Source organism: Scyliorhinus torazame, chromosome 16 (assembly GCF_047496885.1).
Source record: "Scyliorhinus torazame isolate Kashiwa2021f chromosome 16, sScyTor2.1, whole genome shotgun sequence".
NCBI lineage: Eukaryota > Metazoa > Chordata > Chondrichthyes > Carcharhiniformes > Scyliorhinidae > Scyliorhinus > Scyliorhinus torazame.
In genome coordinates this window covers 75,559,217-75,571,505 of record NC_092722.1, presented here as the reverse complement: position 1 = coordinate 75,571,505, position 12,289 = coordinate 75,559,217, and the positions used below count along the sequence as shown (strand labels likewise).

At 50.7% G+C, this 12,289-nt stretch overlaps 1 protein-coding gene across 1 annotated transcript in view; it reads left to right on the top strand.

The window, feature by feature from the left end:
* Window positions 1-12,289, top strand: part of LOC140392265 (ephrin type-A receptor 2-like) — a 192,767-nt gene that overhangs the window by 145,846 nt on the left and 34,632 nt on the right. The window contains exons 10-11 of the mRNA XM_072477581.1: window positions 2,443-2,565; window positions 8,081-8,266. Of these exons, the coding sequence (XP_072333682.1) occupies window positions 2,443-2,565; window positions 8,081-8,266 (309 nt within the window). The remainder of the gene's footprint in view (window positions 1-2,442; window positions 2,566-8,080; window positions 8,267-12,289) is intronic.

Here is a 12,289-nt window from a genome sequence, read left to right as displayed (position 1 = left end):
CTATTAAAAGGATACATTACTGTAAAAGTGGACACACAGTGGAGTTCCCATTCAACGTGGTCAAGGCATTCTTTCCTGCCTTATTTGGTAAAGCATGTTGGTGTTACAACATCCTGGGCGAGCACGTGGTCAATTCAAGCGTCACTCATCCCGGGGTCACATTACGAGTGAATGAACCAATAGTTCTTATAAAAATACCGAGGTCTTTAGCCCTTGGCTGCCCAATAATTACAGTCACCAGGTTTGTAAGTAGAAACACAATTACGGTTTATGACAACTGGTTAATGACAAGCTAACCTACTACCCCCTTTATCTGTCCCACCCTCTACCCACACAGCCACAGAGGGGGTGAGAAGAGGGAAACAAGGTTGAAGGTCAAAAATTAGAGTCTGCTTGAAATGCTGGTTCCTTTACACACTTTCATCACAGTATGCTGGTGGTCAAACCTCTGGTTTACAGAAGACCATAAGACATATGGAACAGAGGCCCACCCCCATCTCTCTCTCTCTGGCGCTGAAAAGCCTGAGGTCTCCTGTTCAAACCAGCAGAAACTGGCAGAGTTTTCTCTCCTCTAACTTCCAAATTCCTCATTTTCTCTTCTGCATGACCTCAGTACACATGTCCATTGATCATCCATGGATAGAAAGTGAAAACGGCAAATTAAAAGTAAGGGGAAATCAGGCCCAGAGTCTGCTCCGCCATTCAATCCTCATTCTCCTGCCTTCTCCCCATAACCTCAGATCCCCTTATTAATCAAGAACCTATCTATCTCTGTTTTAAAGACACTCAGTGAATTGGCCTCCACAGCCTTCTGCGGCAAAGAGTTCCACAGATTCACCACCCTCTGGCTGAAGAAATTCCTCCTCATCTCTGTTTTAAAGGATTGTCCTTTTAGTCTGAGATTGTGTCCGCTGGTTCTAGTTTTTCCTACAAGTGGAAACATCCTCTCCACGTCCACTCTATCCAGGCCTCGCAGTGTCCTGTAAGTTTCAATAAGCTCCCCCCTCATCCTTCTAAACTCCAATGAGTACAGACCCAGGGTCCTCAACCGTTCCTCATACGACAAGTTCTTCATTCCAGGGATGATTCTTGTGAACCTCCTCTGGACCCTTTCCAAGGCCAGCACACCCTTCCTTAGATTTGGGGCCCAAAACTGCTCACAATGCTCCAAATGGGGTCTGACCAGAGCCTTATACAGCCTCAGAAGTACCTCCCTGCTCTTGTATTCTAGCCCTCCCGACATGAATGCTAACATTGCATTTGCCCTCCTAACTGCCGACTGAACCTGCACGTTAACCTGAAGAAAAAAAGTTTTGGTGTCCTTATCTGAGGAAGAATGTTCTTGCTGTGGAGGGAGTGCAGCAAAGGTTTACCAGGCTGATTCCTGGGATGGCGGGACTGTCATATGAGGAGAGACTAAGTCAGTTAGGATTATATTCATTGGAGTTTAGAAGAGTGAGAGGGGATCGCATAAAAACGTATAAAATTCTAACAGCATTTGACAAGGTAGATTCAGAAAGAATGTTCCCGATGGTGGGGGAGTCCAGAACTAGGGGTCATAGTTTGAGGATAAGGACTGAGGTGAGGGGAAATGTCTTTGCCCAGAGAGTGGTGAGTCTGTGGAATTTTCTACCACAGAAAGTAGTTGAGGCCAAAACATTGCGTAATTTCAAGAAGGAATTAGATATAATTTTGGGGGGCTAAAGAATCAAGGGATATGGGGGAAGGCGGGATCAGGGTATTGAACCTAATGATCAGCCATGATCATAATAAATGGCGGAGCAGACTTGAAGGGCCAAATGGCCTTATCCTGCTTTTATTTTCTATGTATCTCAAGTCCAGATATACGTAAGAACCGATCCAATGATGAGGACGGTGAAGGACTTGGTCCAAAACAAGGTACGATGCCAGAGATACATTGATAAACACCCAAACCTCAAGCCCAACATCATATTGAGGCTTGAGTTGAGAGTGCAGAATAGAGCTCTGTTGTGGGAAACCCGTGTGATTATTCCTCCGTGTTTGTCTAGTAGAGTCCTTGACCGAGTGCTTGAGGGACATCCTGGTGAGGTAAGGAGAAGGAGTTAGCACACTTTATTTTTGTTCTTCGGAATTAGATGCTCAAATTGAAGAGAAAGTGGGGCCATATCAGTCCTGTACAAAGCTACGGAAAACTCCACCATCACATCCGGGGGTATTCCCGACACAGCCATGGCAGAGAATACACATCGATTATGCTGGTCCACAGGACGGGACAATCTTGGTGATTGTGTTTCTCTTTTCTCTTTCTGTCTCTCTCTCTCTGTTTCTCTTTCTGTCTCTCTCTGTTTCTCTTTTCTCTTTCTGTCTCTCTCTCTCTGTCTCCCTCCCTCTCTCTCTCTCTCTCTGTTTCTCTGTCACTCTCTCATTCTGACACAGTCTCTATTTCTCTCTCCCTTACAGAGAAAGTTCCTCTCCAAACGTACCAGGATCTTCCTGACTATGAGGATCCACATGAAGCTTTGTTCAATTTCACCAATGAGATCAAGAGTTCGCACATCGTCATGGAGAATGTGATTGGGGAAGGTCAGTAACTATCCTCATCGCCTGACCCCTCACTCCAACCCCTCATACTCTGACCTCTCACCCCCTAAGTAGTGAGGGTGCACTGCCCTGCCGGAGGGTCAGTAGAGGGAGTGCCGCAATGTCAAAGGATCAGTACTGAGGGAGTGCTGCACTGTATTCCGATCCCATCCCAGACCTCAACAGTGGCTGGGACACTAGACAGAAACGCCGATATTTTAGTTTAATTTTGTAAGACTGTGAGGAAAGGATACAGAGATAGGGAGGGGTGTAGGGACTCGGAGTGGGTACAGAGATAGGGAGGGGCATAGGGACTAGAGGAGGTTACAGAGAGAGGGAGGTATGTAGGGGCTGGAGGAGGTTACAGAGATAGGGAGGGGTGTAGGGGCTGGAGGAGGTTACAGAGATAGGGAGGGCATAGGGACTGGAGGAGGTTACAGAGATAGGGAGGTGTGTAGGGGCTGGAGGAGGTTACAGAGATAGAGAGGGGTGCAGGGGCTGGAGGAGGTTACAGAGATAAGGAGGGGCATAGAGACTAGAGGAGGTTACAGAGATAGGGAGGGTTGTAGGGGCTGGAGGAGGTTACAGAGATAGGGAGGGGTGTAGGGGTTGGAGAAGGTTACAGAGATAGGGAGGGGTGTAGGGTGTGGTGGAGGTTACAGAGATAGGGAGGGGCATAGGGACTGGAGGAGGTTACAGAGATAGGGAGTGGTGTAGAGGCTGGAGGAGGTTACAGTGACGAGGAGGGGTGTAGGGGCTGGAGGAGGTTACAGTGATTGGGAGGGGTGTAGGGGCTGGAGATGGTTAGAGGGATAGAGAGGGGTGTAGGGGCCGGAGGAGATTACAGAGAGAGGGAGGGGTGTAGGGACTAGAGGGGGGTCCAGAGAGAGGCAGGATTATCGGGGTCAGTGGAGTTTACAGAGATAGGGAGGGATGTAGGGGCTGCAGGAAGTTACAGTAATAGGGAGTGTTATTGGGGCCAGGGGAGGTTACAGAGATAGGGAGGGGTGTAGGGGCTGGAGAAGGTTACAGAGTAAGGGAGGGGTGTAGGGACTGGAGGAAGTTACAAAGATAGGGAGGGGTGTAGGGGCCGGAGGAGATTACAGAGAGAGGGAGGGATGTAGGGACTAGAGGGGGGTCCAGAGAGAGGCAGGATTACCGGGGCCAGTGGAGTTTACAGAGATAGGGAGGGATGTAGGGGCTGCAGGAAGTTACAGTAATAGGGAGTGTTATTGGGGCCAGGGGAGGTTACAGAGATAGGGAGGGGTATAGAGGCTGGAAAAGTTTACAGAACTCGGGAGGGGTGTAGGGGCTGGAGGAGGTTACAGAGATAGGGAGGGGCATAGGGATTGGAGGGGGTTACAGAGATAGGGAGGGGTGTAGGGACTTGGGGTGGTTACAGAGATAGGGAGGGGTGTAGGGGCTGGAGAAGGTTACAGAGTAAGGGAGGGGTGTAGGGACTGGAGGAAGTTACAAAGATAGGGAGTGGTGTAGGGGCCGGAGAAGGTTACAGAGTAAGGGAGGGGTGTAGGGACTGGAGGAAGTTACAAAGATAGGGAGTGGTGTAGGGGCCGGAGGAGGTTAGAGAGAGAGGGAGGGGTGTAGGAACTGGAGGAGGTTACAAAGATAGGGAGGGTTGTAGGGGCTGGAGGAGAGATAGGTGGGGTTACCCCCCACCATCTGGCTGGGCTTGCAAAATCCTACCAACTGCCCTGGTTGAGACAATTCACACCTCTAACCTGTGATTATCCCTCTCTCCAGTTCCTCCGTCTGGACCTGTAAAGACTTAATTACCTGCAAAGACTGGCATTCAAAGTATCGTCTTGCATCATTGACTTTGTCTATATATGTGTTTCTGGAACCCACCTCTTCATTCACCTGAGGAAGGAGCAGTGCTCCAAAAGTGATTCGAAATAAATCTGTTGGACTTTAACCTGCTGGTGTTGTAAGACCTCTTACTGTGCTCACCCCACCAATGCCGGCATCTCTACATCATGGCTACCATCGACACCGCAAACTGCCGGCTCAAAGTTGAGAGGATCTCCAAGAAGATTGCGCATATAGACACTGACATTAAGTTTCTACAAAGGTGCAAGAAAGCAGACAAGATCCCGAAAGGGATACAGATTACAATCCCACTCAAGTCGACCTACAACACAGACTACGCTGAGAGACTCTGCCGTCGCACCTCTCTCCCAATTCTCAACCATCTCGTCCACCAGCTCTACAGCAGACGACGCAACCTGGAAACCAAGATAGAGGCCATATTCTCAAGTTGCGCTCAGGACGCAGCAGACCAGCTGTGGAACACCGCCAAACAGATGAGACAACAATGCTATGCCACCTATATGCACACCAAGAACAGGAAGCTTGAGAAACTTGGCATCACCACCGGCAGCAACCAAGCCACCCCCGGTGCCACAGTAGAAAACAATACAGGGAAATCTATTGGCAACTTGTCAGACTACACCCTTCAACCAGACAAAATCGAAGTCCTCAGCAGAGGGCTCAATTTCTGCACCACCACCAAAATGGACCCCATCAGTCTTGCGGCAGACACGGAGGAATTCATCAGGCGAATGAGGCTCCGGGAATTCTTCCACAGGCCCCAAGAGGCCAACAGCGAACCCAAGCAGACTACCAATGAACCGGAACAGCAGACCGAGAGATCTGCGGTGCGGCAACCGAAGAGGAAACAGTCGAATTGGACCCCTCCGGAAGGTACTGTCCTCAACTCGACATGTATGCTCAAGCCGTCAGAGTCACATCAATGCCAGATTTATCAGTCACATTCACAAGACAGCCCCGAACGTCAGCCAAGCACAACGGAACGCCATCCGCGCTCTCAAGCCCAATCGCAACATGTCATCAAACCAGCAGACAAAGGAGGGGCCACCGTCATACTGAACAGGACGGACTACTGCAAAGAGGTGTACCGACAACTCAACAACCAGGAACAAACAGACAGTTAGCCACAGATCCGACCAAGGAACACACCCGCCAACTCAACAGACTGATCAAGACCTTGGATCCAGACCTTCAGAGCACCCTACGTGCTCTCATCCCACCTACTCCCCGCGTTGGAGATCTCTACTGCCTCCAAAAAATACATAAGGCCAACACACCAGGCCGTCCTATCGTGTCAGGCAATGGGACCCTGTGTGAGAACCTCTCTGGCTACATTGAGGGCATCTTGAAACCCATCGTACAAGGAACACTCAGCTTCTGTCACGATACGACGGACTTCTTACAGAAACTCAGCACCCATGGACCAGTTGAACCAGGAACATTCCTCGTCACAATGGACGTCTCGGCACTCTGCACCAGCATCCCCCATGACGACGGCATTGCTGCAACAGCCTCAGTACTCAACACCGACAACTGCCAATCTCCAGACGCAATTCTGCAACTCATCCGCTTCATTCTGGATCACAACGTCTTCACCTTCGACAACAAGTTCTTCATCCAGACATAAGGGACAGCCATGGGGACAAATTTGCACCTCAATATGCCAATATCTTCATGCACAAGTTTGAACAGGACCTCCTCACCGCACAGGACCTTCAGCCGATGTTATACACCAGATACATCAATGACATTCTTTTCATTTGGACACGGCGAAAAATCACTGAAACGACTACACGATGACATCAATAAGTTCCATCCCACCATCAGACTCGCCATGGACTACTCTCCAAAATCAGTTGCATTCTTGGACACACTCATCTCCATTCAAGGACGGTCACCTCAGCACTTCGCTTTACCGCAAACCCACGGATAACCTCACGATGCTCCACTTCTCCCGCTTCCACCCTAATTGTTGGGTGGGGTTACTGGGTTATGGGGATAGGGTGGAGGTGGTGACCTTGGGTAGGGTGCTCTTTCCAAGAGCTGGTGCAGACTCGATGGGCCGAATGGCCTCCTTCTGCACTGTAAATTCTATGATAATCTATGATAATCACATTAAAGAAGCCATTCTCTATGGACAAGCCCTCTGTATACACAGGATCTGCTCAGATGAGGAGGAGCGTAACAGACATCTACAGACGCTGAAAGATGCCCTCGTACGAACGGGATATGGCGCTCGACTCATCGATCGACAGTTCCAACGCGCCACAGCAAAAAACCGCACCGACCTCCTCAGAAGAAAAACATGGGACACAACCGACAGAATACCCTTCGTTGTCCGGTACTTCCCTGGAGTGGATAAACTACGTCATCTTCTTCACAGCCTTCAACACATCATCGATGAAGATGAACATCTTGCCAAGGTCATCCCCACACCCCCACTACTTGCCTTCAAACAACCAAGCAACCTGAAACAAACCATTGTTTGCAGCAAACTACCCAGTCTTCAGAACAGCGACCACGACACCACACAACCCTGCCATGGCAATCTCTGCAAGACTTGCCAGATCATCGACATGGATACCACCATTACATGTGAGAACACCAGGTACGCGGTACATACTCGTGCGACTCGGCCAACGTTGTCTACCTCATACGCTGCAGGAAAGGATGTCCCGAAGTGTGGTACATTGGTGAGACCATGCAGACGCTGCGACAACGAATGAACGGACATCGCGTGACTATCACCAGGCAGGAATGTTCCCTTCCAGTCGGGGAACACTTCAGCAGTCAAGGGCATTCAGTCTCTGATCTTTGGGTAAGCGTTTTCCAAGGTGGCCTTCAGGACCCGCGACAACGCAGAATTGCCAAGCAGAAACTTATAGCCAAGTTCCGCACACATGAGTGCGGCCTCAACCGGGACATGGGATTCATGTCGCATTACATTCACCCCCACCATCTGGCCTGGGCTTGCAAAATCCTACCAATTGTCCTGGCTTGAGACAATTCACACCTCTTTAACCTGTGATTATCCATCTCTCCAGTTGCTCCGTTTGGACCTGTAAAGACTCAATTTCCTGCAAAGACTCTCATTCAAAGTATCAACTTGCATCTTTGACTTTGTCTATATATATGTTTCTGGATCCCACCTCTTCATTCATCTGAGGTAGGAGCAGTGCCCCGAAAGCTAGTGATTCGAAGCAAGCCTGTTGGACTTTAACCTGGTGTTGTAAGACAGTAGGGTGTAGGGGCTGGAGGAGGTTACAGAGAGAAGGAGAGGTGTAAGGGTTGGAGGAGGTTACAGAGATGGGGGTAGGGCGGGGAGAGATTTGAAACTACGAAACCGAGTTGTTGGCGGACCGGCGTTGGCAAGCGTGGCAGGCGGATCAACACTGAGGAATGCGAGCTGGGTCACGGAGGGAGCAAAGTTTCGGATGACCTTCCATGTTCAGAGGGTTGAACGAGGAAGCCCGTTTCAGGAGGGCGAGGGAGTAGCCAAGGCCAGAGGTAACGAAGGTGGGATAAAGGATTCCACAGCCGGAGAGCTGAGGTGAGCGAAGGTGGATGGTCGGATCGTGGCAATTCTGCAGAGAGGAGGATGGAAGCACAGCTGGGAAGGGGTAGGCGGGGAATGGGTCAGATTCTCACGCTTTACCTTTCCACCCACCAGGTGAATTTGGGGAAGTTTATCGAGGGACCATGCTGATCCCCGGGAAGGAGAAAATGGCCGTGGCTATTAAGACACTGAAAAGCGCGTACTGCGAGACACAATGGTGGAACTTCCTTCGGGAGGCCACCATCATGGGCCAGTTTGATGATCCAAATATCGTACAACTCCACGGAGTGATCACAAAGCGTAAGTGATTATACCCTCCGCCAGACACGGCACGGGGTTAGATACAGAGTAAAGCTCCCTCGACACTGCCCCCATCAAACACTCCCAGGACAGGTACAGCACGGGGTTAGATACAGAGTAAAGCTCCCTCTACACTGTCCCCATCAAACACTCCCAGGACAGGTACAGCACGGGGTTAGATACAGAGTAAAGCTCCCTCTACACTGTCCCCATCAAACACTCCCAGGACAGGTCCAGCACAGGGTTAGATACAGAGTAAAGCTCCCACTACACTGTCCCCATCAAACACTCCCAGGACAGGTACAGCATGGGGTTAGATACTGAGTAAAGCTCCCTCTACACTGTCCCCATGAAACACTCCCAGGACAGGTACAGCACGGGGTTAGATACAGAGTAAATCTCCCACTACACTGTCCCCATCAAACACTCCCAGGACAGGTACAGCTCGGGGTTAGATACAGAGCAAAGCTCCCACTACACTGTCCCCATCAAACACTCCCAGGACAGGTACAGCACGGGGTTAGATACAGAGTAAAGCTCCCTCTACACTGCCCCCATCAAACACTCCCAGGACAGGTACAGCACGGGGTTAGATACAGAGTAAATCTCCCACTACACTGTCCCCATCAAACACTCCCAGGACAGGTACAGCTCGGGGTTAGATACAGAGTAAAGCTCCCACTACACTGTCCCCATCAAACACTCCCAGGACAGGTACAGCACGGGGTTAGATACAGAGTAAAGCTCCCTCTACACTGTCCCCATCAAACACACCCAGGACAGGTACAGCACAGGGTTAGATACAGAGTAAAGCTCCCTCTACACTGTCCCCATCAAACACTCCCAGGACAGGTACAGCTCGGGGTTAGATACAGAGTAAAGCTCCCTCTACACTGTCCCCATCAAACACTCCCAGGACAGGTACAGCACAGGGTTAGATACAGAGTAAAGCTCCCACTACACTGTCCCCATCAAACACTCCCAGGACAGGTACAGCATGGGGTTAGATACTGAGTAAAGCTCCCTCTACACTGTCCCCATGAAACACTCCCAGGACAGGTACAGCACGGGGTTAGATACAGAGTAAATCTCCCACTACACTGTCCCCATCAAACACTCCCAGGACAGGTACAGCTCGGGGTTAGATACAGAGTAAAGCTCCCACGACACTGTCCCCATCAAACACTCCCAGGACAGGTACAGCACGGGGTTAGATACAGAGTAAAGCTCCCTCTACACTGCCCCCATCAAACACTCCCAGGACAGGTACAGCACGGGGTTAGATACAGAGTAAATCTCCCAGTACACTGTCCCCATCAAACACTCCCAGGACAGGTACAGCTCGGGGTTAGATACAGAGTAAATCTCCCACTACACTGTCCCCATCAAACACTCCCAGGACAGGTACAGCACGGGGTTAGATACAGAGTAAAGCTCCCTCTACACTGTCCCCATCAAACACTCCCAGGGCAGGTACAGCACGGGGTTAGATACAGAGTAAAGCTCCCTCTACACTGTCCCCATCAAACACTCCCAGGACAGGTACAGCACAGGGTTAGATACAGAGTAAAGCTCCCTCTACACTGTCCCCATCAAACACTCCCAGGGCAGGTACAGCTCGGGGTTAGATACAGAGTAAAGCTCCCACTACACTGTCCACATCAAACACTCCCAGGACAGGTACAGCACGGGGTTACATACAGAGTAAAGCTCCCTCTACACTGTCCCCATCAAACACTCCCAGGGCAGGTACAGCTCGGGGTTAGATACAGAGTAAAGCTCCCACTACACTGTCCCCATCAAACACTCCCAGGACAGGTACAGCGCAGGGTTAGATACAGAGTAAATCTCCCTCTGCACTGACCCCATCAAACACTCCCAGGACAGGTACAGCACGGGGTTAGATACAGAGTGAAGCTCCCGCTACACTGTCCCCATCAAACACTCCCAGGACAGATACAGCACAGGGTTAGATACAGAGTAAAGCTCCCTCTACACTGCCCCCATCAAACTCTCCCAGGACAGGTACAGCACGGGGTTAGATACAGAGTAAAGCTCCCTCTACACTGCCCCCATCAAATATTCCCAGGACAGGGACAGCACGGGGTTAGATACAGAGTAAAGCTCCCTCTACACTGCCCCCATCAAACACTCCCAGGACAGGTACAGCGCAGGGTTAGATACAGAGTAAATCTCCCTCCACACTGTCCCCATCAAACACTCCCAGGACAGGTACAGCGCAGGGTTAGATACAGAGTAAAGCTCCCTCTACACTGTCCCCATCAAACACTCCCAGGACAGATACAGCACGGGGTTAGATACAGAGTAAATCTCCCTCTACACTGTCCCCATCAAACACTCCCAGGACAGGTACAGCACGGGGTTAGATACAGAGTAAAGCTCCCTCTACACTGTCCCCATCAAACACTCCCAGGTCAGGTACAGCACGGGGTTAGATACAGAGTAAAGCTCCCACTACACTGTCCCCATCAAACACTCCCAGGACAGGTACAGCACGGGGTTAGATACAGAGTAAAGCTCCCTCTACACTGTCCCCATCAAACACTTCCAGGACAGGTACAGCACGGGGTTAGATACAGAGTAAAGCTCCCTCTACACTGTCCCCATCAAACACTCCCAGGACAGGTACAGCACGGGGTTAGATACAGAGTAAAGCTCCCTCTACACTGTCCCCATCAAACACTCCCAGAACAGGTACAGCACGGGGTTAGATACTGAGTAAAGCTCCCTCTACACTGTCCCCATCAAACACTCCCAGGACAGGTACAGCACGGGGTTAGATACAGAGTAAAGCTCCCTCTACACTGTCCCCATCAAACACTCCCAGGGCAGGTACAGCACGGGGTTAGATACAGAATAAAGCTCCCTCTACACTGTCCCCATCAAACACTCCCAGGCCAGGTACAGCACGAGGTTAGATACAGAGTAAAGCTCCCTCTACGCTGTCCCCATCAAACACTCCCAGGGCAGGTACAGCACGGGGTTAGATACAGAGTAAAGCTCCCTCTACACTGTCCCCATCAAACACTCCCAGGGCAGGTACAGCACGGGGTTAGATACAGAATAAAGCTCCCTCTACACTGTCCCCATCAAACACTCCCAGGACAGGTACAGCACGGGGTTGGATACAGAGTAAAGCTCCCTCTACACTGTCCCCATCAAACACTCCCAGGACAGGTAGCACGGGGTTAGATACAGAATAAAGCTCCCTCTACACTGTCCCCATCAAACACTCACAGGACAGGTACAGCACGGGGTTAGATACAGAGTAAAGCTCCCTCTACACTGTCCCCATCAAACACTCCCAGGACAGGTACAGCACGGGGTTAGATACAGAATAAATCTCCCTCTACACTGTCCCCATCAAACACTCCCAGGACAGGTACAGCACGGGGTTACATACAGAGTAAAGCTCTCTCTACACTGTCCCCATCAAACACTCCCAGGGCAGGTACAGCACGGGGTGAGATACAGAGTAAAGCTCCCTCTACACTGTCCCCATGAAACACTCCCAGGACAGGCACAGCACGGGGTGAGATACAGAGTAAAGCTCCCTCTACACTGTCCCCATCAAACACTCACAGGACAGGTACAGCACGGAGTTAGATACAGAGTAAAGCTCCCTCTACACTGTCCCCATCAAACACTCCCAGGACAGGTACAGCACAGGGTTAGATACAGGGTAAAGCTCCCTCTGCACTGTCCCCATCAAACACTCCCAGGACAGGTAGAGCACGGAGTTAGATACAGAATAAAGCTCCCTCTACACTGTCCCCATCAAACACTCCCAGGACAGGTACAGCACCTGGGATAGATACAGAGTAAAGCTCCCTCTACACTGTCCCCATCAAACACTCGCAGGACAGGTACAGCACGGGGTTAGACACAGAGTAAAGCTCCCTCTACACTGTCCCCATCAAACACTCCCAGGACAGGTCCAGCACGGGGTTAGATACAGAGTAAAGCTCCCTCTACACTGTCCCGATCAAACACTCCCAGGAC